At 36.7% G+C, this 25,911-nt stretch overlaps 1 protein-coding gene across 1 annotated transcript; it reads right to left on the reverse strand.

Annotated features, from left to right (window-relative positions):
* Positions 1 to 6,707: 6,707 nt before the first annotated feature.
* Positions 6,708 to 24,245, reverse strand: LOC119738699 (sodium- and chloride-dependent glycine transporter 1-like). Its single transcript, XM_038213627.1, has 13 exons — positions 23,906 to 24,245; positions 20,901 to 21,129; positions 18,190 to 18,321; positions 16,285 to 16,618; positions 15,538 to 15,670; positions 14,824 to 14,958; positions 14,058 to 14,161; positions 13,672 to 13,796; positions 13,159 to 13,271; positions 12,698 to 12,829; positions 12,292 to 12,507; positions 11,701 to 11,868; positions 6,708 to 11,117 (listed from the first exon to the last, which is right to left on the reverse strand). Exons 1-13 carry the CDS (start codon positions 23,948 to 23,950, stop codon positions 10,860 to 10,862), a joined length of 2,124 nt encoding a protein of 707 aa, XP_038069555.1. The 5' UTR covers positions 23,951 to 24,245; the 3' UTR covers positions 6,708 to 10,859.
* Positions 24,246 to 25,911: the final 1,666 nt, after the last annotated feature.

Genomic DNA, 25,911 nt, shown 5'->3' on the forward strand with positions numbered 1-25,911 from the left:
TTTCCAGAAAGTTTGAAGAAATTTCATTTTTTGGCCAAAATTTGAAAAAGTGCAAGGGGTAAGCCTTACATTTTGATCAAATTTGGCCAAAAAAAGACTTTTCTTCAAACTTCGCATTAATGACTCTTGATGGAGGGGGAGTATCATTCAATATTGAGACAGCTATTATTTCGAAGATTTCGGCAAATATAAGCAAAATTTGGAAGAAAACATTAGTAATTTTGACTGATTTTGCCCCAAAATATTGACAAATTATTTCTTTTTAAAGGCAATTTTCAACAGAAATTGAATGGGAATGCGTTCAAGGGTCCGTTGGGCATCTTTCCAGAAAGTTTGCAGCAATTTCATTTTTTGGCCAAAATTGAAAAAAGTGCAAGGGGTTAGCCTTACATTTTGATCAAATTTGGCCAAAAAAAGACTTTTCTTCAAACTTCGCATATATGACTCTTGATGGAAGGGGAGCATCATTCAATATTGAGACAGCTATAACTTCGAAGATTTAGCCAGAAATAAGCAAATTTGGAAGAAAACATCAATAATTTTGACAGATTTTGCCCCAAAATATTAACGCATTATTTCTTTTTAAAGGCAATTTTCTCCAGAAATTCAATGGGAAGGCGTTCAAGGGTCCCTTAAGCATCTTTCCAGAAGGTTTGGAGTAATTTCATTTTTTGGCCAAAATTGAAAAAAGTGCAAGGGGTTAACCTTACATTTTGATGAAATTTGGCCAAAAAATGACTTTTCTTCAAACTTCGCAGAAATGAATCTTGATGGAAGTGGAGTATCATTCAAATGTTGAGACAGCTAAAAATTTCGAAGATTTGGGCAAATATCAGCAAATTCAATTTGGAAGAAAACATTAATAATTTTGACTGATTTTGCCCCAAAATATTGACAAATTATTTCTTTTTAAAGGCAATTTTCAACAGAAATTAAATGGGAATGCGTTCAAGGGTCCGTTGGGCATCTTTCCAGAAAGTTTGAAGAAATTTCATTTTTGGCCAAAATTGAAAAAAGTGCAAGGGGTAAACCTTACATTTTGATCAAATTTGGCCAAAAAAAGACTTTTCTTCAAACTTCGCATTTATGACTCTTGATGGAAGGGGAGTATCATTCAATATTGAGACAGCTTTTATTTCGAAGATTCGGCAAATATAAGCAAAATTTGGAAGAAAACATTAATAATTTTGACTGATTTTGCCCCAAAATATTGACAAATTATTTCTTTTTAAAGGCAATTTTCAACAGAAATTGAATGGGAATGCGTTCAAGGGTCCGTTTGGCATCTTTCCAGAAAGTTGGAAGAAATTTCATTTTTTGGCCAAACTTGAAAAAAGTGCAAAGGGTTAGCCTAACATTTTGATCAAATTTGGCCAAAAAATTGCTTTTCTTCAAACTTCGCATAAATGACTCTTGATGGAAGGGGAGCATCATTCAATATTGAGACAGCTATAATTTCGAAGATTTAGGCAGAAATAAGCAAATTTGGAAGAAAACATCAATAATTTTGACAGATTTTGCCCCAAAATATTAACGCATTATTTCTTTTTAAAGGCAGTTTTCTCCAGAAATTCAATGGGAAGGCGTTCAAGGGTCCCTTAAGCATCTTTCCAGAAAGTTTGGAGTAATTTCATTTTTTGGCCAAAATTGAAAAAAGTGCAAGGGGTTAACCTTACATTTTGATGAAATTTGGCCAAAAAATGACTTTTCTTCAAACTTCGCAGAAATGAATCTTGATGGAAGTGGAGTATCATTCAAATGTTGAGACAGCTAAAAATTTCGAAGATTTGGGCAAATATCAGCAAATTCAATTTGGAAGAAAACATTAATAATTTTGACAGATTATGCCCCAAAATATTGACAAATTATTTCTTTTTAAAGGCAACTTTCAACAGAAATTAAATGGGAATGCGTTCAAGGGTCCGTTGGGCATCTTTCCAGAAAGTTTGAAGAAATTTCATTTTTTGGCCAAAATTTGAAAAAGTGCAAGGGGTAAGCCTTACATTTTGATCAAATTTGGCCAAAAAAAGACTTTTCTTCAAACTTCGCATTAATGACTCTTGATGGAGGGGGAGTATCATTCAATATTGAGACAGCTATTATTTCGAAGATTTCGGCAAATATAAGCAAAATTTGGAAGAAAACATTAGTAATTTTGACTGATTTTGCCCCAAAATATTGACAAATTATTTCTTTTTAAAGGCAATTTTCAACAGAAATTGAATGGGAATGCGTTCAAGGGTCCGTTGGGCATCTTTCCAGAAAGTTTGCAGCAATTTCATTTTTTGGCCAAAATTGAAAAAAGTGCAAGGGGTTAGCCTTACATTTTGATGAAATTTGGCCAAAAAATGACTTTTCTTCAAACTTCGCAGAAATGAATCTTGATGGAAGTGGAGTATCATTCAAATGTTGAGACAGCTAAAAATTTCGAAGATTTGGGCAAATATCAGCAAATTCAATTTGGAAGAAAACATTAATAATTTTGACAGATTATGCCCCAAAATATTGACAAATTATTTCTTTTTAAAGGCAACTTTCAACAGAAATTAAATGGGAATGCGTTCAAGGGTCCGTTGGGCATCTTTCCAGAAAGTTTGAAGAAATTTCATTTTTTGGCCAAAATTTGAAAAAGTGCAAGGGGTAAGCCTTACATTTTGATCAAATTTGGCCAAAAAAAGACTTTTCTTCAAACTTCGCATTAATGACTCTTGATGGAGGGGGAGTATCATTCAATATTGAGACAGCTATTATTTCGAAGATTTCGGCAAATATAAGCAAAATTTGGAAGAAAACATTAGTAATTTTGACTGATTTTGCCCCAAAATATTGACAAATTATTTCTTTTTAAAGGCAATTTTCAACAGAAATTGAATGGGAATGCGTTCAAGGGTCCGTTGGGCATCTTTCCAGAAAGTTTGCAGCAATTTCATTTTTTGGCCAAAATTGAAAAAAGTGCAAGGGGTTAGCCTTACATTTTGATCAAATTTGGCCAAAAAAAGACTTTTCTTCAAACTTCGCATATATGACTCTTGATGGAAGGGGAGCATCATTCAATATTGAGACAGCTATAACTTCGAAGATTTAGCCAGAAATAAGCAAATTTGGAAGAAAACATCAATAATTTTGACAGATTTTGCCCCAAAATATTAACGCATTATTTCTTTTTAAAGGCAATTTTCTCCAGAAATTCAATGGGAAGGCGTTCAAGGGTCCCTTAAGCATCTTTCCAGAAGGTTTGGAGTAATTTCATTTTTTGGCCAAAATTGAAAAAAGTGCAAGGGGTTAACCTTACATTTTGATGAAATTTGGCCAAAAAATGACTTTTCTTCAAACTTCGCAGAAATGAATCTTGATGGAAGTGGAGTATCATTCAAATGTTGAGACAGCTAAAAATTTCGAAGATTTGGGCAAATATCAGCAAATTCAATTTGGAAGAAAACATTAATAATTTTGACTGATTTTGCCCCAAAATATTGACAAATTATTTCTTTTTAAAGGCAATTTTCAACAGAAATTAAATGGGAATGCGTTCAAGGGTCCGTTGGGCATCTTTCCAGAAAGTTTGAAGAAATTTCATTTTTGGCCAAAATTGAAAAAAGTGCAAGGGGTAAACCTTACATTTTGATCAAATTTGGCCAAAAAAAGACTTTTCTTCAAACTTCGCATTTATGACTCTTGATGGAAGGGGAGTATCATTCAATATTGAGACAGCTTTTATTTCGAAGATTCGGCAAATATAAGCAAAATTTGGAAGAAAACATTAATAATTTTGACTGATTTTGCCCCAAAATATTGACAAATTATTTCTTTTTAAAGGCAATTTTCAACAGAAATTGAATGGGAATGCGTTCAAGGGTCCGTTTGGCATCTTTCCAGAAAGTTGGAAGAAATTTCATTTTTTGGCCAAACTTGAAAAAAGTGCAAAGGGTTAGCCTAACATTTTGATCAAATTTGGCCAAAAAATTGCTTTTCTTCAAACTTCGCATAAATGACTCTTGATGGAAGGGGAGCATCATTCAATATTGAGACAGCTATAATTTCGAAGATTTAGGCAGAAATAAGCAAATTTGGAAGAAAACATCAATAATTTTGACAGATTTTGCCCCAAAATATTAACGCATTATTTCTTTTTAAAGGCAGTTTTCTCCAGAAATTCAATGGGAAGGCGTTCAAGGGTCCCTTAAGCATCTTTCCAGAAAGTTTGGAGTAATTTCATTTTTTGGCCAAAATTGAAAAAAGTGCAAGGGGTTAACCTTACATTTTGATGAAATTTGGCCAAAAAATGACTTTTCTTCAAACTTCGCAGAAATGAATCTTGATGGAAGTGGAGTATCATTCAAATGTTGAGACAGCTAAAAATTTCGAAGATTTGGGCAAATATCAGCAAATTCAATTTGGAAGAAAACATTAATAATTTTGACAGATTATGCCCCAAAATATTGACAAATTATTTCTTTTTAAAGGCAACTTTCAACAGAAATTAAATGGGAATGCGTTCAAGGGTCCGTTGGGCATCTTTCCAGAAAGTTTGAAGAAATTTCATTTTTTGGCCAAAATTTGAAAAAGTGCAAGGGGTTAGCCTTACATTTTGATCAAATTTGGCCAAAAAAAGACTTTTCTTCAAACTTCGCATTAATGACTCTTGATGGAGGGGGAGTATCATTCAATATTGAGACAGCTATTATTTCGAAGATTTCGGCAAATATAAGCAAAATTTGGAAGAAAACATTAGTAATTTTGACTGATTTTGCCCCAAAATATTGACAAATTATTTCTTTTTAAAGGCAATTTTCAACAGAAATTGAATGGGAATGCGTTCAAGGGTCCGTTGGGCATCTTTCCAGAAAGTTTGCAGCAATTTCATTTTTTGGCCAAAATTGAAAAAAGTGCAAGGGGTTAGCCTTACATTTTGATCAAATTTGGCCAAAAAAAGACTTTTCTTCAAACTTCGCATATATGACTCTTGATGGAAGGGGAGCATCATTCAATATTGAGACAGCTATAACTTCGAAGATTTAGCCAGAAATAAGCAAATTTGGAAGAAAACATCAATAATTTTGACAGATTTTGCCCCAAAATATTAACGCATTATTTCTTTTTAAAGGCAATTTTCTCCAGAAATTCAATGGGAAGGCGTTCAAGGGTCCCTTAAGCATCTTTCCAGAAGGTTTGGAGTAATTTCATTTTTTGGCCAAAATTGAAAAAAGTGCAAGGGGTTAACCTTACATTTTGATGAAATTTGGCCAAAAAATGACTTTTCTTCAAACTTCGCAGAAATGAATCTTGATGGAAGTGGAGTATCATTCAAATGTTGAGACAGCTAAAAATTTCGAAGATTTGGGCAAATATCAGCAAATTCAATTTGGAAGAAAACATTAATAATTTTGACTGATTTTGCCCCAAAATATTGACAAATTATTTCTTTTTAAAGGCAATTTTCAACAGAAATTAAATGGGAATGCGTTCAAGGGTCCGTTGGGCATCTTTCCAGAAAGTTTGAAGAAATTTCATTTTTGGCCAAAATTGAAAAAAGTGCAAGGGGTAAACCTTACATTTTGATCAAATTTGGCCAAAAAAAGACTTTTCTTCAAACTTCGCATTAATGACTCTTGATGGAAGGGGAGTATCATTCAATATTGAGACAGCTTTTATTTCGAAGATTCGGCAAATATAAGCAAAATTTGGAAGAAAACATTAATAATTTTGACTGATTTTGCCCCAAAATATTGACAAATTATTTCTTTTTAAAGGCAATTTCAACAGAAATTGAATGGGAATGCGTTCAAGGGTCCGTTTGGCATCTTTCCAGAAAGTTGGAAGAAATTTCATTTTTTGGCCAAACTTGAAAAAAGTGCAAAGGGTTAGCCTAACATTTTGATCAAATTTGGCCAAAAAATTGCTTTTCTTCAAACTTCGCATAAATGACTCTTGATGGAAGGGGAGCATCATTCAATATTGAGACAGCTATAATTTCGAAGATTTAGGCAGAAATAAGCAAATTTGGAAGAAAACATCAATAAAAATTGACTGATTTTGCCCCAAAATATTGACAAATTATTTCTTTTTAAAGGCAATTTTCAACAGAAATTGAATGGGAATGCGTTCAAGGGTCCGTTGGGCATCTTTCCAGAAAGTTTGAAGAAATTTCATTTTTTTGGCCAAAATTGAAAAAAGTGCAAGGGGTTAACCTTACATTTTTGATCAAATTTGGCCAAAAAAAGACTTTTCTTCAAACTTCGCATAAATGACTCTTGATGGATATTGAGACAGCTATAATTTCGAAGATTTTGGGCAAATTTAGTACATTTAGGGCCACCGGTATCAAATGATCGAAAGGTATGCACATCTTGAGTGGGAAAATGTGTGATAGCTTTGCAGTGTGAGAGGTGGCAGTTTTCTGGGGTGTTATCACTTTCATCTTTTTTTAAAAATGGCCGCCAATATACTTGCTATACTGGATTAATTATATGTGGTAACAAGCACATTATGGCTGATAGTACCCAGAAAGCTGCTACCGCTGCAATCCTATCACGTACATGTATATATTTCCCAATTATACAGGAGTGCACACCTTGCCAAAATCACGATGAGCATTATTCCCCTGATTTGACACCGACCAAATCCCCCGGGCTGATGGCTTAAATCTAGAATAATAAAATTGTGACCAAAATACCAAACAAATATAAATACTGACAAAAGACACGGCATTGTACAGTTCTGCAGGGATAACCTCTTTATTTTAAAATTCCAAACAATTAAAATGCTGAAAACTTCAAACGAAAATTCTATTAATTATTTTAAAGTAAAACAGGGGCTGGTCTAATATCATCTTGATTACAGGATTCTGGATAGAGCCTTATTGGTGGACTATGTAGTTTACATCATTAACTAACATTAACAGCTTTCAGTAGTATAAATACAAACCAAAAGTTGCTGTCTTGCGATTGTTTACATCATTAAATAACAGCTTTTAGTAGTACATGTACAAAATACAAGCCAAAAATGTTGCTGTCTTGCGATTTGCAGTTTCAGGGGTTTAAAAGTGGGTTAGTGTACATCTACATCAGAACTGGTTTTTTGTTAACGATTTTATATTTTTTTTGTTTTTGTATTTTTTGCATTGTGTAAAATAATTCACAACTTTTTTTCTTCATTTTTTTTTTTCGTAAATTTTTTTCTCCCATTTTAATACAAGCTGTACATTTCTAGGTGATGCATGCAATATTATTTTCTACAAATGTATCTACACGTGATCAAATTTACAAATGAGGTTGCCTTTGTCCGTTTTCGAAGATATTTATCATTGATGCCAAACGAGACCCTTTTATTTCCCTTCCGAAGTCTTTACAAACGTCAGCCATTGATTTCGATCTGCTTTTGGGCTCAAGCTACAGGAAGCTTTACCCATCATGCAGCGCGAATGACGTCACACTCAAAGAGTGACCGGAAGTCGATCGATGTCAGATACTGCATGCGAACACCTCTCACACAATACTACTCGGTAATAAACTAGCCTAGTTATACAGAGCTCTAACCCACATACACTACGATAACACCGTTTGCCTTTTGCAGCTTTCTCGAAAGGCTGATCAAGTTGAAAGATCGCCCTGCGTGCCATTAATGAGTTCACAAGGTTGGCGGGAGGAAAAGCCTGCAAAATCCGGCTTCGGCCTGCAAACTATTGCAAACTAAACACGAGGATGGATATTGTGCTGTCAATCTATATCCATACACACCAGAATCGGTTATGATCACACAGGATCTCAACAAACTTACTGAAAATGTGAACCACCATCAGATTGTTTGTGAAATACGTACATGATTGTACATACTGGTGCCCTCGTATGCTCTAGTCATTGAAAATGTACATATGTATATATACTACACGACTGACATTGATCCATATTTTTGTTTTACTTGGTAAAAATGTTTTAAAAACACATTGACGTTTTCAAATAGTATTATGCCTTTGCATCAACAAAATCTCAGGTGTTCAAAATTTGAGTAAACACTAACAATTCTGCTAATAATACTTTCTTAATCGCCTTATTTGATGATTTAAAAAATGAATCTCTGTTGTCATGCAAACCCAACATATTATATAAAAACCCAATGAATATACAAAATATAATGGAAAATACAAATAAATAAATACGCCTTTTTTTTAACAATAATTAATGTTCTGTACAGTAAGGATTGAGATGGTAAAAATAAATATGCCCAAGTCGGCAAAATGAAAATAAAGTGCACCTCGTTTTGAATTCTGTGCGATTTACTTTTATGGTACCTTGATTTTTCTTTTGTATTTTTGGAACACTCAAACCACAAATCTAGTGTAATACATGATCCGGTAGATAATGTCTTTCGATTCACTGATGCACAAAATAGTCTCAAGTAGAGTTCATTGAAATGATACTAAACATGATTTTACTTAAAAGTTAAGACTGTTTTCTAAAACGTAATAAGAAACATGTAACGGTAACACAGCTCACAACCAAATAAATAACATCAACCAGAAGTTCATTACAATGCATTGACAATGCCCAATCGACATTTAGCAAGGAACATTTCAGAAAGACATGTAACACACCATTGAGTACTTGCATTGTGTCTTGATAATAAACCTGCACATAAATATTAGTATAAATTGCACGCGAAATGGCATTTATCTAAAGTACAGTTAACCTGGACATATATTTATTTTATTGAGAAAAAACGTAGCCCTTTTTTATGTTAAAGGCACGAGGGATCATTACCCATATTTTGTTCCTTTTCGTTTGAAGCAACAATATTGCTCAGAATGCCATAAGTAAACTGTGGAAGTTTTATCTCCATGGGTACTATAGTACATTTTGAGAAAATAGAGAAAACGTGCCCACTGTTTTTTTTTTTTTACTACATGTACCGTTAATAATTCCGAACGATACCATTCAGGTGGAATAATTTCTCACGGTATTTTGGTATACCAGTCCCCTTCACTTTAAGCGAAGTTTTCACTCACTTTTAAAACTTCGAACATGTCAGTGTAACAATATTTGATCTATTATACTAACCCCTCAAATTATTCATTTCTGAAAATTACAGCAAAAGCCAATGATGTACATTCCCTGTAATCGGTAGGGCCATCTTGGGGCAATGTTCCTCCGTGCCTTGAACGATGTTATTTCAGTGAAATTTGAAGTTTTAAGAGTTCTTCCTTTTTTGTATTCCTGAAGTTTGCAAGCACATATTTTGTGAACACAAATCTAATGAGTTTGTTCTCTTCATTTTGATACAATTATGACTAAGCCTTTTGTTTCTGGTTGTATGTTTTTACTTTATCCGATACACGAACTATATTCCCTTGAATAATAAAGGTTGCGTCGCCTTCTATACATGCACACATAAATGATTTCACGTTGGCACTATTGTAACATTACCACAATTATTTACAGAAAATAACACAAAACAGTTTAATGGAAACTATCAAACAAACACACTGCATGCACTGTAATTTTTAAAATGCACATGTATTATATTAAAGAGCACTTTTTTTCAGTCATCACACACATGGTCGAGAGTTCTACGGGTTTTCCAAAGCATTAATATTTTGTCGCCAAATTTCTGTTCTTAGTTTTCAACTTTTTCCACTTTGGTATTGGTATTTTTAGTATTGGAATAACATTAAATTCCAGCATGTCACAGATATAAAATAGGGAGAAAACCAAAGCATTTACATCTGAAATTCGCATTCGAATGTTTGACAACATATGCACGGTCACATTTTTGATTTTTTTTTTTGGTGTCTGATTTTTTTCTCCTCATTATGACAGAATATTGGCGTTTACATTTTCAAATTATGATATTGGGTTCTGATGTTTTGAAGAGTTTATTTAAAAGAGTTGGAATTTACCAGACAGAGGGAGACCGTCGCAGTTTAGCACACGATTGGGATGCCTGATTATAACTTTCAGCCACTGGTGCATATTGTTAATTATAATAAAAACCTTTGACAGTACAAAAGGCAAGATGCAAATGTGTTAGTGAGTCTCTGCCTGAGATGACTGACCCTGTTTTCACAACACTTAAAAAAATTATTTCTTGTTTCAAGCAAATTAATGCTATACAGGGAAACGGAAAAAAAAAAGAAACCGAATGGCAGGACCAGTTATTTAATGAAGTTCTGCATGTAGCACTTTCAAAATCTAGGATCTGAAAGCCCAATCAATGAGCTTTCTTTTAGTACAAGAATCGTTCAAATCACTCTTGTACTTTTCAAGTAACGAAATTTGAACATAATCACCGTTTTAATTAAAGTTCTGTCCATGGATCACCAAAAGATAATTGTTCTTTCAACAAAACCAATTAATATTGGGATGTATGTGATTTTCATTAAATAATGGACCTGAAATTTGGGTTTCTTTTTTTTTTACTCACCCTGTAGTGAGTGTCTGCCTGAGATGACCGACCCTGTTTATCAAAACACTTTTAATACTTGCATTGCATTCAATGTTGTCGTAATTATAGGTATAGGTGGTGCCGTTTGTTGGGAAAGGCTTTTGGTGATGTTGCACTCCAAGAAAGCCCAGCATCCAGGATTTATGGAAGAAGCACTAGCAACGATCTCGCTAGATTTAATGCTGCAGCTGTTGTGTCTTTTCCTTTGCAACAAAGTGTCATCCTTTCCTGGCCCGCTTGCGTGGTCCCAGTTTGTTCCCTCAGCTTTTTTGCGTTCCTATAGTAGAGCACGGGCTTTTTCTTTTAAAGCAAGGTATGTTCTTATTCTTATTACAGGGCACTTGGCCCGGCCGGTGTGCTCCAGTCCTCACTACATCCCCCCATTCCTACCCATTTCTTCCTCGGTTGGTGAAGAGCCCACTTCAAACGGCGTTACCATTGAATCCGTTCAGCGTGATTGCCCCAGCGGTAGCGCCTTCCAGGGGGGAAGACGGGCGAGACGACACGACGACCCCATCCTCACACGGCATGTATTTGGCGGTCAGTTTGCCCGCAACCTCGCGTTCAACAACTCCGCCGAAGGTGGTATCGTTGGCCTTGTGGACACGCTCAGCGTCCCGGCGGTGCTCGGCGAGAGCTGGACCCCATTCGGCGGTGGGTGTGATCATGGTACGAAGTCTCTGTACCAAAAAAAAAAAAATCGATCAATTGAAAATCGATTTTGGCATGATTAACAATGAAGCTATGTTCATTCCAGCAATCAGAACACCGCTTCTTGACAGAATCGGATTTAAAATTGAGCAAAACATAGTATTGTTCAGTGTTTAACTTCATGCTACTGGTGTTTGCTTTGCTTAATTTCATCATTTCAAAATTAAACTTCCGATATTAAAATGTAACTCACTACATTTTGAAATGTTTCTTAACACTCAAGTACCGGTACCTTCTTCATTATTGTTTTTCTCACAGAAGCTTGGAATTCAATGTGATTTAGAGCCCGAATAATAGAGCTCGGTTTTGTATTAAACATTCTTGCAAGCACTTCTGTTTTTTATCATAAGATCCTGGTTTCAAATCTATCTTTTTGTTGGACCTGAAGGGCCGGCCTGTAATGCCTTCTGTCTGACTCAGTCATGACTAAGTCTTGACTGATCGACTGAGCCGCTGAATATAAATAATGTCCTAAACTGGGTCTTTCAGTCCAACTCAACTAGTGTAGTCTTGTATGTTAAGAATTTAGTAAAAATCAGTTGCATCACTCACATCTCTAACACCACCCTCGGCACGAAGGAACTCCCACACCCAGACAATGGGGATAAAGATGAGCGTGGAAGAGATCATGAGCCAGCCGATGGCGTGGGCCCAAGGCGGGAACTCGTAGTCCTTGGCGGTGGGGTCGGTCCAGGAAATCCAGTTGAACAAGAGGACAAACTGTGGAGAAGAGGGAGAACAAGAATACATCGATTACAAAAAAGAAAGTGGAGGATCATTTCAAACGAAGGAGAAGTGGGCACGTTGATTTAAATTTAGGAAAGAATGGGAACGATTTAAAACGAGGAAGCAATTTGTCATGAAGATTAATTTTAAGCTTGGCAAAAACATGACATCGATTTAAAATGATGAAAAATAACATTCATTTCAGATGAAAGAAATGAACAATCCATTTCACGCTATATATGAGGATAAAATTTTGAACATTGATTTTAGAGTTTGAAAAATGGAGTATATTATTGATATAAAAAGTGGAGGAATTGGTGTGATGACGAAACGCGATTTAATGTTATACTCCACGTTGATTATCGGTTAAGCTTTATTTTATGATTTTTTAAGATCACCAATGAACGATCTACTTACAGAGAGCACACATGGAGTAATGCAACACCAGTTCAGGGGCCACCACTTGAAGAAGATGGAATCCACGACCCGGTCTCCCAGCATGGTGCGGATGTCGTTGGTGAATCGCTTGATGCCGTACAGCCAACCCAGCGCGATGCATTCACTAAGACCGAAGATCAACAGGGCGAAGTCGGCGGCGTACTTGTCCATGAGCCACACCCAGTAATTACCAGCCTAGAAAAATGAGGACAAAAAAAACACATTAACACTCATTCTCAAAGAGAGCAGTTATCTGTTTGATATCCTTTCGGTATCTAATATGATCATTAAGCTTCTTGAATAAGCAAGGAAAGTAACGAATGCGAACCTTTGCGTCTTAGAAAAAAAAACGTCGCTGACAATGAAATGATGTCACTTTTATTACCTGAGTAACAGTGTTCAATCCGAGAAGGAAGCTAACGGTGCAGTATCCGAGAACAACCCACGTCTTTTTGCCCTTCAACTTCTCGGGAAATTGGTCCATGACGGCTGTTACGACAGTCTCGACGATGCAGAACTGGTGGTGAAAATAAAAAAAAGTTATTAAGTTAAGGAGTGCATGGTCACTGTCATCTTGGGGTTTCTTTCGGTTGCAAATTATTTTGGTGGTAGTTTCTTGATTAGTGATATTTTTATACAGGTGATCTTAGTGGCTTGACTGTATAGCTTACTGATACTACCAGAACACTTGCAATTAACGAATTCAAATTTAAATATGCGTTTGAAATACCCGTGACTGGATATGGAAACACGAATTTTTTATCCCAAAGACTGATTGATATTGTGTAAAGGTGAGATGTGATTGGGTTTTTGTTGTTCAAGTCTTTGTCTTGTTTTTAAACTTACCTGGCTGTCGAGTCCGAGAGTCAGCAACATGAAGAAGAACAGGAATGACCAAACAGGAGCAGCGGGGAAATGGAGCACAGCCTCAGGGTAGACGATGAAGGCAAGACCGAAAGCTGTATCAACGAAGAAAAAAGAAAGAAAGCTCGTTAGCACTCTTGGTTGAAACTTGGCACAAACATTGATGTGCCCAACAGGGTACATTGCGTATACGGTACGGCGAGCTTGCTCTCTTGTTATTTAATATAGCTCTATGAATGATGAAAATGTTGTTGGGATTTTGAAACAATTTTCAAAATCAAATATACATTAAACAAAATTGTAGTATCTGCCGCTTTTTACGCTTTGGTAGAAACGCAGCTTACGTTGGCCATTTTTCAAATTCAGACTTTAATAGAAATCAAATAGCCTATAAAAAGAGCTCAGAAGTTTGTGCCGTTTTCTTTTGCACCGTCTTATTTGTTTTGAGTATTAGTTTGTTTTTGAAGCATTTTGTGACTTTTCAAATCAACTTACTTTCGTCGACAACTTGGTCGACAGGTACGTCCAGCTCGTGCGACATATTACCAAGAATCGAGAAGATGACAAAACCGGCCAAGATGCTAGTTCCACAATTCAAAAAGGGAACCACGATGGCATCTCTGTAAAAACAAACATCAATAGAAAATATTATATTATATTCAGACAAAACTTAAGATATTAACTATTTTTTTCCCTTAGTAAGCGAAGGAAAGCTCATTTAAGAAACAAGACTATGCCCTTGCTGGTAAACTGCCAAAAATAGAAAAGGTCCCAATTTCAGACAGTGCCTTTTGTGCGACTGTATCACTTTAGGGGTTTGAAAACAAACAAATTATTATTGACAACAGTATGACAAAATGCAAATTAGATTACGGACTCACCTCAAGCAGTTGTTACGGAATTTATTGTAGGAAGAAAGGGTGATAAGACCTCCCCATGAGGCACTGAGCGAGTAGAAAATCTGCACGGCTGCATCCTTCCACACCTGCGTGCCAAAATGGAACAGTCTCATGAATATTTATGGCAAGTAATACGAACTTTTTATAGCTTGTGCGCACAGACAGTGAGATCGCGTTTCCCGTCAATAAAATTATGCTGGGCGATCCCATTTGATCGTGGAGGTGACATTGCTATTGCAGATCGAACTTTCTGGTTTCCATATGGAGCATGATGGAAATTTCCATCACAGGAGTGGTGAAGGAAGTCGATATTAAAAAAATTGAACAAGTTTCATTTTGTAATATATTCATTTGTTTCCTTGTACATGTACACGAATTCACAAGGAAGACGCATCAGTTTCAACACTCCTATTTTATCCTCAAAGGCCTTGCACATCTTCAGAAATATTAAAATATATAATTAAACTAAAGAGCAGTGACTAGTGAAGATTTTGTGTTAAAAAAAATATTCAGAAATATTCCCTCATTCGATGTTTTCCATTTGAATTGTCTGCTTTTCTTTCTCTCTTCCATGATTTTTGTGTTCAATGCTTTCCCCAGTATTTTCTGTTTTTCTCAATCCTTTTCCCAACATGTTTAAGCCTACATGTAGGTTTGTTTCTGTCCTATTGTTTCCGTGTTTCTCCTCTTTAAATTCGTTGGGCTGTTTGTGTGTTTGTTTGTTTGTTGATTATTTATTTGTTTATACCTTTGCCTCGCCCAGATGGCTCCACCTCGGAGTGACGAAAAATTCAACTCCCTTCCAGTATCCATCCAGCGTGACTCCGCGAATGAGAAGAATGACCAAGACGACATAGGGAAATGTAGCAGTGAAGTAAACGACCTGAACACAAAAAAAGACAACATGATAACAATGATGTAATTCCTTCCAGCTATAGAAGAATAGGGGAATTTTGAAATGGGCAACCAGTCTGAATGGGATTTAGGAATAATCAAGACTGAAAATCTCTTCCCTTCCGTAACAAAAATCGTGACCCCAAACCTGTTTTCAAGGTGTTTTTTTTCTTGTTTTTTTTTTCAAGTCATAATAAGTCTTAAAAAGTAATTTTTTGTGGAATGAAAAAATGAAATTAAATGTAAATTGAGCCGATATTGGACCAACTGCCATTGAAAGTAAAAAAAAAAATGAAATGAAAATTGTTCACGTCATGAGAGATATTTCTGCAGGGTGTTGGTGTGTCGGTCTTGTTTCAAGCAGTTCCGTCATAATCGTCAATTGGCTGCCGTGCACTATTGATGGGTCAGGGCTAGCCATAAAATAAAGTACCGAGCGGGGTCATTACAATAATTTCTGCTGACGACCTTGTTACTTGAACTATGCAGGGACAGCATTGCACAGCCGAAAAGGGTTATGACGCAGATGATGAAATAATTGATTTTTTTTTCAGAGAAAAGAAAGTACCTTTCCAGATGACTTGATGCCCTTGACCAGACAGCCGAAAACAAGAAGCCAGGCCAGGCCCAGGCACAACGCTAGCTGCCAGATGATGTATCCAGAGTCTCCAATATCGCCGGAATCGTGAAGCATCCGATTCCTTTATACCAAAACAAAACAAAACCACACCAAGATGTTAAAATATCACAAACACATTCCACAGAAAGGAACCTTGCTCTCTACATCTAAGCCGTAAATAGAGTCCGTGTATATTTTATCTCGAAGGCATTTTAAAAGGGACATATTGAAAGATGGTAGTCATTAGCCTACATAACTATTTTCTGAAGATGCCGTTTATAGGAGGATATTTTAGAATGTCGTACTATTTTAAGTATTGGTGTTCCGACTTGTTTATATATAACTCAGAAAATGTGCCGCTAAGTTATTTGTAATCAACGCATTCTTCTTTTCGTGAAAACTAGATAACCAAATTAGATCTTGCACAGGCTATCTTCTGAAGATGTCATTAAGAGGGTACTTTAGAATGTCCTACTTTTTCAAGTATATTGGTGTTTGTAGACATGGATAACTCTGAACATGTGCCGCTAAGTTATTTGTAATCAACGCATTCTTCTGTTCATGTTAACTGGATAACCAAATTAGATCTTGCACAGTGTACCCATACATCTTACTGAAAGTGGTGTTACTGTGAGTTGTGTGTTAGTAAATTTTGCATGGTGATGTAGAAGTTGTATACGAGTTCAAGACCCTTACCTGTAGAATTCCTCGCTCGGGCGTATCCTCATTTCTTTCAAGGGATCGACGTAGTCGGTGAGGTTACCATCTTCGGTGACGTTGTACTCGGCCAGCTCGACCGTAGTCAGGTTGCCTATGTCCTCGCAGGTGTTGTTGACAGTCATAATGCCGCCATTGGCCAGACAATCCTTGACCAGGTCGCTGCAGTAGGGGGTGTTCCACTCGTGGCCGCACCCTGCCCAGGGCAGGCTGGTGGTCAGCGATTGGAACATGTAATACAGGGTGTAGGTGATGACCACGTTGTAGTAGATGCCCACCCAGGCGGAGACGATCACCATGCCTATCCCAACACCTGATTTGACGGGCAAAAAAACAGAAGAATAGTCATTATAAGAAAGACGGGTTTTACTTTTTACATGGAAAAGCTAAAGGAAAGTAAAATCAACTTTTAAAGAAAAAAAATGCGTTGTTTTGCCTGGCTTTGCTCGCATTTATGAAAACAATTTCCTTTGTGACTTGTGATCAGAAAGTCAGGGTTCGAATCCATGTTGCCTACTATATATAATGTGTTCTTGGGCAAGCTATTTTACCGCATTTGCCTCTCTCAACTCGGGAACATTAAGTGGGTACCCTGCAGCATTATTATGGCTGAGGAATAATCTGCGATGGGCTGACATTCTTTCCAGGGGGAATAAGAAATATTCTCAGTCGTTTCATACCAAGGAAACCGGACATAAACACCGGCCCGATGGGCCGTATTTGGACGAGAAGGGTAATGCTTCTCTTGTATTTTACGACAATGTTTCTCGTATGCAGGCATTTTTTTTCTTTCTATAGTTAAACAGTGGTCTTGAAATTCTGCAAATACCAAGTACGCAATTCGTATAACCTTTCTTAGTGATACAGCTTTCATCTGTATTAACAGGTCAATGAGAGTTGTATTACAAGTTGACAACTTAGCATTTTTTTATTTTTGCAAAAGAAATCCCTTGTTAAAGCGATACAAGAAGACCAATCACGTTTAGATTTAAAATTGTGATGTAGGCCTACAATGTACATGTACTATAATTATGCATTCCGCTACGGAGCTGACGTCAGAGCCTGTATAATTCCCGCCTTATTGTAATCAACGATGCGTTACTCGTGTGGGTAGCGTTTCGCTACAATGACAACCTTCATCTATAGAAAATTGTGCATTTGTTTAGAACTTTTGTAATCAAAAGTGCACTTGCCCTATTCATATCGATATATACCAAGGGCACATCCGTTAGGCAAAAAAAATATTGGCATCATAATCGATGAAAAAAATATGGCAAATTGCCCAAGGCAAACTTGACAAGCAATACATTTTTGTCAATTTACGCGGTATGTTCAATTGTTCATACAAACAAAAGAAAGCGCGCCATTTTTTCAGTGTAAATCGCCAGCGGTTTTGAAACGTGTTCTTTATTTTCTTCTTATAAAGAAGTAACGCCAAATGCTACTAAACCATGGGGAAATGTCTGGTACTACTAATAATGAATAAAATACAATAATAAACATATTATATAGCGCATAAATACAATTAAGTCTCTATGTACTTGTTTTAAGTTGTAGTTTGAATTGTTCAAGGTGCGACAGTTTTGGGAGATTGTTCCATGTAATAGTTTGGGAGCAGTGCATTGGAAGGCACGTTGACCCTTTAGAGTTTGAGAAATACTCAGTGTTTTTGGTTTTGTTTCGGATTTATTGATGATTTTTTTTTTGATTTTTCATTTTTGGATCTATGAGATTGTCCATTAAAAAAGTCTGAAATTTTCATTCAAAAGGTCTGTAATATACATTTCGTTTCTATACTTATGTCTTTCTCTCAGATTCAAAAGGTCTGATCAATTTCAGACAAACAGTCTGAAGAAATCTCCTACCACAGGACCAAGTATTTACCTCTGAACATCGGGACGGAGTTCCAGCAGCGGATGGGCCCATTGCTGCTGTATTGGCCAAAGGCAAGCTCCAAAAAGAAGAGAGGAAGACCAGCAAACAGCAACATGATCAGGTAGGGGATCAAAAACGCTCCTGGAAACAGAAAAATGAACACAGATATTTGTCAAAATTTCATGTCAAGATATGAAGATGATTTTTGACAAACACTCGCTTAATTACACAGTTTGGAAACACGTTAATTCATTTATATTATATCGACATTGTTAACGGCCTTTCAAAAGCATATAGTTTCAGATTCGAACCAGCCAACCGATCCCGCAAGCTCGGTGGTCGAGTGGTAAGACGTCTGCACAAGAAAGCAGAAGGTCGCGGGTTCGAGTCCCGCCCGATTTTGCCAACTTTCACTCGGGATTAGGTAACAGTGTACACAGTATTTATACGTCGGTTACGGGCAAAACCTAATATTTATATTGATTTATAGTTCGAGTTTGAAAGATTCTTTTCAAAAATCGTCGCCCATCCGGCCATGGATTGCTTTAAATTAAGTTGAATTCCATAATGAATTTCTTTAAATTGAATTATTTTCAAAGGGACTGTTTCCCAACCTTGGCCCCCATAGTCACGCGGTAGTTACAAAAACGCCACCTGCCTTTAATGCGAGATTGTTATTGATTTTGTGCCTCTCAAATAGTACAACAGTGTGGGAAAAATTCCTCGAAGGGCATCTCAAAATAACAGAAAAATCCTTGATTAAAGTGGATATTCTCTTTGTTTTCCAAAGGCATTTATGTCCGTCTTTGTGTTTTTTGCCGTACGGCTGTGCAAAAAAGAATACCTTCTCTGGCCCCAAGTTATTCAAATGCGCTCATTTGCATAATTATGCAGCCACAACGGCAGTAATTCAGCCCCGCGGGCGTGACGCAAAACGAGAATGTTTTGACGGAGAGATGCTCTTGTGTTATGTCTTGTACTGTGCAGACGTCTGCATTAGCAATGGCATCACCATGACAACCGACTTCTGAATAATCAGGGGACACGTCTTTAGAACGATTCTGATTAAACCGTTTGTTGTTTACTTCAGCATTTCTTCTTCTTTTTTGTCCAAGATTTATGTTCCGTGTCACATTTAAAGAGATTGCTGTACATTCCTGATACTTTTTTTGTCATATGTTAAAAACAAACGTACGTGCGTCAGAGAGCCACGGGCTTGATTTCGACCGAGACAAGTGGTGATAATTATTACGCAAAAGTGGCGCGTTCAATATTGCAATACGTATAGGCTGATGCCAGAATTGACACACTCGAACGACTAAAATCTAAATAAAAAGAAAAATCGTTTCTTTAGTTTCCCTTCAGTTGTGACAAATGCGCCAAAGATAAATTAAAACATAATCCACGGAAATACACGTCTAGATTTCCTTTTTTGGATAAGCGAAAGCCGACGTGCAAGGTGCAATGGAAAATTCCATCATGTGTGTATACTGCATGGCCCGCGCGCGGCGCTTATAGTAGTCAGTCAAGCCACAGCTTCTCGAGAACCAAGGCCGTTTTGCATCTGATATTCACAATTTCGCTTTCAGTATAGTACAATAATTTAGTACAATATTTAAGAAGGGTTTTGTTATGGCCAAGTTGTCATTAGAATTCATGAAGTAAAACGTCGAAGACGAACTTTTTATCTTCTGTTGGTTTTTTTTTTATTGCGGGGGTGTCCTTTATTGAAAGGAGAGGCACTGTCTGTTTTGCCGCTTAACATCATTGTTAATTAACAAAAGATATCCATGTGAATAACAAGAAAACACATTCGGCTTTTTAAAACATTTCCAGGGATTTTATGATCAAGCGTGCATCATGCGCTCGTTGATGGTGTATGGCGGAAGTCAGGCTTGTCCCCCTCGAGGGCGGTTCGGTTTTTCGGCAAAATACGGAAGATCCGTGGTTTAGGAGCGTGGGGTGGTTTTTTGTTGGACCCCATATTGTGTTTGTTTTTTACAAAAATTGTCCTTGTGAATTTGTGATTGCACTTGTGGTCCAGATGCAAACGAGCAGACGTATTGGCCATTATAAACTGCATGAAATACCGCACGTGTTTGGGCTAGTATTTTTTATACTAAGCCTATGTCATTTTTTTGATCAAATCGGTCATTCAACTCTTTTTTTCCAAGATACAGATGTAAGCTCAATTCTTGGGTCGGCAACAGAGGGATAACAGTTTTTAAAACGTTCTTGTGTATCCTATCTGGCCCTTCAATGTAGGCCTATTGTTTCTCAATATTTTGAATTATCAATAAAATCAAAAGTTCTCATAGTGACAAATTCTCTAACAGCACTTCTCCAACTTTGTGCGACAATTATCACCCAGCGTGTTTCTCGCACAAGACTAAATGATAAACAGTATTTTTAAATATAAAATCGATTTCATTATTATCAATCCCATATTATTTTTTTTTTACAAATCACACACAAACACTTTATAATTGCTTTTAGTTCACATGAATCATTGAAATATGGGGCTAAGCCGGATGAGCCCTCCGCTTTCCAACTTGTGTTTTCACCTCAAAAAAGTCGGCAAAACTTAAACAATAATCAACTCAGGTTACATAAGATCATTAGATCAAATGTCACTGCGATGGCGCCCTCTGGCAGTCGTGCAAACATCCGTTAGGCTAATACATTGACAAATAATGTGTAATTATTTGTTTACTACTTACCCCCTCCGTTGCTGTAGCACAGGTAAGGGAATCGCCAGACATTCCCCAAACCCACGGCGTAGCCGATGCAGGACAAGAGAAATTCGGCATGGTTGCTCCAGTTGCCACGGTCCGTGTTCTCATCCCCACCCTTGGTGAGAGCCACCACGGGGAGGGGCGATGGTGGCCCGCTACCAGGGGCCGGGTACATGGCGAAGCCGGGATCGCCCTGGGACAGAGGTTGAAAACTCTGCAGAAGAAACGAGAAAAAAATAACAGCATCGTCAGAAATCAAAGTCAATTTTTTTTCTCAAATAAGCAATCAGACCATTGTTATAGGCCCATGTACAATTAACAAATAACAACCTTTTTGACTTTATTTTCACATTTTCAAATCTCTTTTGCAATAATAATGGTTAATCCAGGCGTTTTGAATTAGAATTACGTCTGCAAAGGTAACCACAAAAACAGTCCAACCAATTCAAATCATGGACCTAATCTTATCAACATTTTAGTTGCCCCGTTATCAACGCTACAATATGTTATATGTATCCGTAACACAGAATTGGATTCCATGTGAAATTTTCTTTTAAAAACAAAACATATGTACAAAAAAATCCCCTTAAACTCCCTTTCTTTGATCTTTTAAACAAGGAGGAAGTTTCAAGTTAAATTCCTGGTAATTTCGCGGGAAAACTTTGCGGCCAAACGTGACGGAAGCGGAACCAATATAAAATAATACAATTATTGTCAATTTTTCTTATTTCTGTTGATTTTTTTCCTCATCTGCTTTTGCCACTATAATGACTAACGCACTCGTCATCAAAATCAAGAATTCGCCAAGGTCGCAGTGGGAAGACGCTAATGAACTATTCCGGCTAATGTGCGCAGGCGCATGACGAATTCTTATGACGACCGTATGAGAATTCCTTCGCGGTAAACTAGCATTGCCGAAAAGGGGACAAAAAAACCTATCTCAGTCAATCTCGACTGAACAAAAGTGATTGAATACTCGTAAAAATTGCATCTTTTGTGCAAAAGAAAAACAGTTTTCATAATCAATTCTCCGTCTTTCGTGGACAAGTACAAATCCATCAGCCTTGACCTGTTCCGCTGGCCGGCCGTGACTGACCGCACACATCTGCCGCCCAAATCACGCGTATTCAGGAGGCTGACCGCATGCTATCGGGCTAGTGGAGGGAGGATGGAAAAAATTCCAAACATGTTTGTTGGAGGTCATAGCAAGAAAATGATTACTGAGAAACTGAAGTCGGGAACTTTACTGGTTGATGTAGAGCATGTGTAGAGCAATACAAATTCTCCAAGACTTTTGTTGAAGAAATGATACTCGAAACCAGAAGTATACCGGTGTAAAAACTGCGAAATGTTGTTGCAGTTTCTGTATAATTAATGGAACTTTCGACATTACATGTACTTTGTCAGATTGTTTCCTCGTACACTCAGTGCAAAAAAATAATTAGCGCACTTGTTCATTAGTTAAATGTCAAGAAAAAATAGTAGCAGGATCAAACATTTACACAACTTTTAATTGGTGAAGTACAGTATCAAACAAACATTTCGAAATGAATTTTTTTTCAAAGACGATATAGAAATGACTGATACTTAGTGATACGTTTTACACTTGATCATTTATATTTCGCGAGTTTCAACTGTTGTTACTGAGGGCAAGGCTGCACTTTTGTCTGGTGTCAGCAGGGAAAAAAATCATCTTTTCTTTTGTTGTGTTTTGTCCCATTATTATGCTCAGTGTAACAATTTCAAGGTGGGCATTCAAGCAGTTCCGAGAGTTCTGTTGTTGGAAAACGTTTTTCAATGCCGGCCCTCGAGGGCATTTTGTGAACAAAAAAAAAATCGATCTCATTAAAATTTCTGCCGGTTTAGTTGGAAACGTGGAAAGATTCACAAGGCCGTCAACAAAAAAGAGCCTATAAGTTCAATAATTCAGACTGTGATTTTATTCATGGGCAGGGAATCTGAAATTTGGTTTAATTTTTCCGTGAGGCTGGGAAAGAGTCGTCTTTATTTCTTTTCTAATTCTATAAAAAAAATCGAATCTATCAACAGAGATGTTTGTCTTTTGTATATGGTATGACGTACAATTCAACTTGATTATCCGCACAGAAAGGCGACTCATTCTTTGGTTACGTAACAGTAATGTCTTGAGCGGTTAATCTTTTTCCGAGACGACGGGCGGATGTTGACATTTTTGTAATGGAACGCTCGTAGTTGTATAGGAGAATGTGGGCCACTCCTCGCTTTATCATTATGCAAAAATTGTGGTTTGTCCACGTTGCACGCCTTTTAAATACTTAGCGCTTCAGCAAATATGTATGGTATGTCTATACATGGAGGAAGAAATAGTCATAGCGCAGAAAGGACACATAGTGTGGCTTTATAGTTTTTTTTGTGTTGTAACATGTCATATAGCCCTTGTTTTCTAATAAAATGGCGATATACGTACCACTGTTTTATGTCTAGTATGAAGTAAAATTAATTTAATAATACAATGCATGTGCATAAGTGCTAGTAGTATATAGTATGAGCAAAATGAATCAGAAATGATTGAGAGATAGGCCTAAACATGATACACGGGCAGACGGGAGAAATTCCAGGGGTAAAATGTTGAAAATAGTTGCCTGTATTGTTTCAAAATAAAGAGGATTGACAATTCCTGTTAACAAATTATATGCCAATGCAGTGGAATTAAAGGTTTTGTAGTTTTCATCTCGTACGAATGTACTACATGGTGATGATGGTCTCTCGTCTTCACATAATGATAAACGTAACACATCTTGGAAAAACATTACAATAAAGTCTTCCTATTGTATACAAATGAAATGTGCAAACAATGTAAAGAAATACAAATGGGCCTAAAACCTTGCGTAAATAGTAGTATAGCTCTTGTTAATCGGTGCCGGATCCTGCATGAAACAGTCCATGTCGGTGATAGTTTCAAGTTTGTGTTAACATAATGGTTAAGAATATATATCAGAAGGGATATTTACCAAATTATGAATGTTCTTCTGCGTTGATCCTTTGGGTACTGCCATCTTGAAACTATCTTCGGGTTTCGACAACAAAAACCGGTGACGATATCCAGATTTGACGGAATATATTTCCACGAACAAATACTTATCGATTGACAACAATTCTTGGGTTAACTTGTTTTCTCTTTGCGGTGAAAATGAATGAAATTTTTAATAACACTTGGTTAAATTAATTCAAGCAGATTAGATTGTTTTTGTATATTTATAATAATAACTGAGAGAAGGGGAAAAACCGTCCGTTCTCCTTCGCGCCAAATCGTTTTATGAAGCATGGAGCGCGCCTCATCTACCGGCTTTTTTGATAGTAGTTGAACATGTGCCAATGTTTTCATTCATGCGTGGGCCACTGTCATATGCAAATGATATCCGTCATACCTACTGACCAATCAGCATCTTGCTGGCTAATATTCATGAGCCGACACCACGAACAACGCCCACTTAACCTTCGAACTGATCGTGATTCCCACGCGCTCATTGGCCAATGTCATCAATGAACGTTTATTATGTTAATCACAGCCGGTTGATAAATAAATGCACGTGATTCTACGTGTGGAAAATTCCAGGATATTGCTCAGTAGTTTTCCATTGCGGTTAGATCGGCCTGCAATATAGAGAAAGGACACAACGCGCGCCGTGTTTCGTGGAATAAAAACGTAGGCTTTTTGGTACTGGTAGATAATTGCGCACATTTTGTTTTAATATGGTGACAAAATCAACATAATAAGTAACAGATCTTCTAGGAAACTTTGGGCACGTGGGAATAATATGTAAAGTGCCTGCATTTTATACTGCAGCAGTCTTTGGATCCTCATGCTCGTACATGCAAAATAAACATGTGCTCTAATTCGTGTGTATGACCATGGAGGAATTCCTTCTACATGTAATATTCAGACAACTATCAAAAAAGAAAAAGAAAGAATACAAAAAACTACATGTGTAACAGCAGAGAGCTATTCAAAAAGCCCACCCATGCAAAACCAAATTGTGCTTATTCATGGAGGGTGTATTGAACAAAAAAAAACGCCAAAGTGTTCCTTTTTGAGATCGGAATATGTTAATAAAGACAGCAGATGAGATACGAAACACGGAAGAAGAGTTGAGACTGGCAATAATTTTCATGTCGAGATATCATATAGTTTGAGGATATTTCACCAAAAGATATTCGAACCAGCCATACGACAGCTCAAATTATATACGTTTTCAATTAATTTTCAATTTTATTGAAACAAAAGAAATTAATCTGCATGTTCTTCATGCATTCATATATATTAATATAACTGATTAAATTGGATTTTACTCAACACTGCATATAGGACTATTATTGAGCATGTGCGAGAAAAATCGAGCCCCTTTTCCTGCACTCAATTTAGGCCCAGGCTCAGTGATCCGTCGATCGTGATCCGAGTGTTTGTCATGTAACAGAAATAAACTAGTCATAATTAACAGTAAAAAGTCAGTACAATTGAGCAATAAGTAAAATAAGATTCCGTAGGAAAATACTTGGTCATCGTGAACAAAAAAGGCTGTTCAATATAGCGGCTATTTTGTATTGTTTATTTATTTGATGCGCGCGTGACTCATCAATTGTACTTGTAAATATTCATACGTCACGTGCCTGTATACAATTACGCCTCGTGATAATGACTAAATACATGATGAACATTTTTACAGTAAAAATAAACATGTTTCTATTTGAGTAATAATTAGTATGCTTCTCTATTTTTGTATGATTGCTCCGCCTGTAGTGGAATTTTTCTATTTTTTTTTCTCCTTTGATATATATTTTTTAATACATGAAAAATGTCACTGTATACACATACACATAATATTTTGGAGGTGTTCGGGGAATTTGTTTGGGGGGGGGGCAAATTCCCGTTGGGATAAATCATACATCAAGGTAGAATTGAATATTCTACGGTCTTCAAATGAATCATGCACATCATTATGGCCGGACGCTATATAGT

Source organism: Patiria miniata, unplaced genomic scaffold, assembly GCF_015706575.1.
Source record: "Patiria miniata isolate m_02_andy unplaced genomic scaffold, ASM1570657v1 HiC_scaffold_3, whole genome shotgun sequence".
Classification (NCBI taxonomy): Eukaryota; Metazoa; Echinodermata; class Asteroidea; order Valvatida; family Asterinidae; genus Patiria; species Patiria miniata.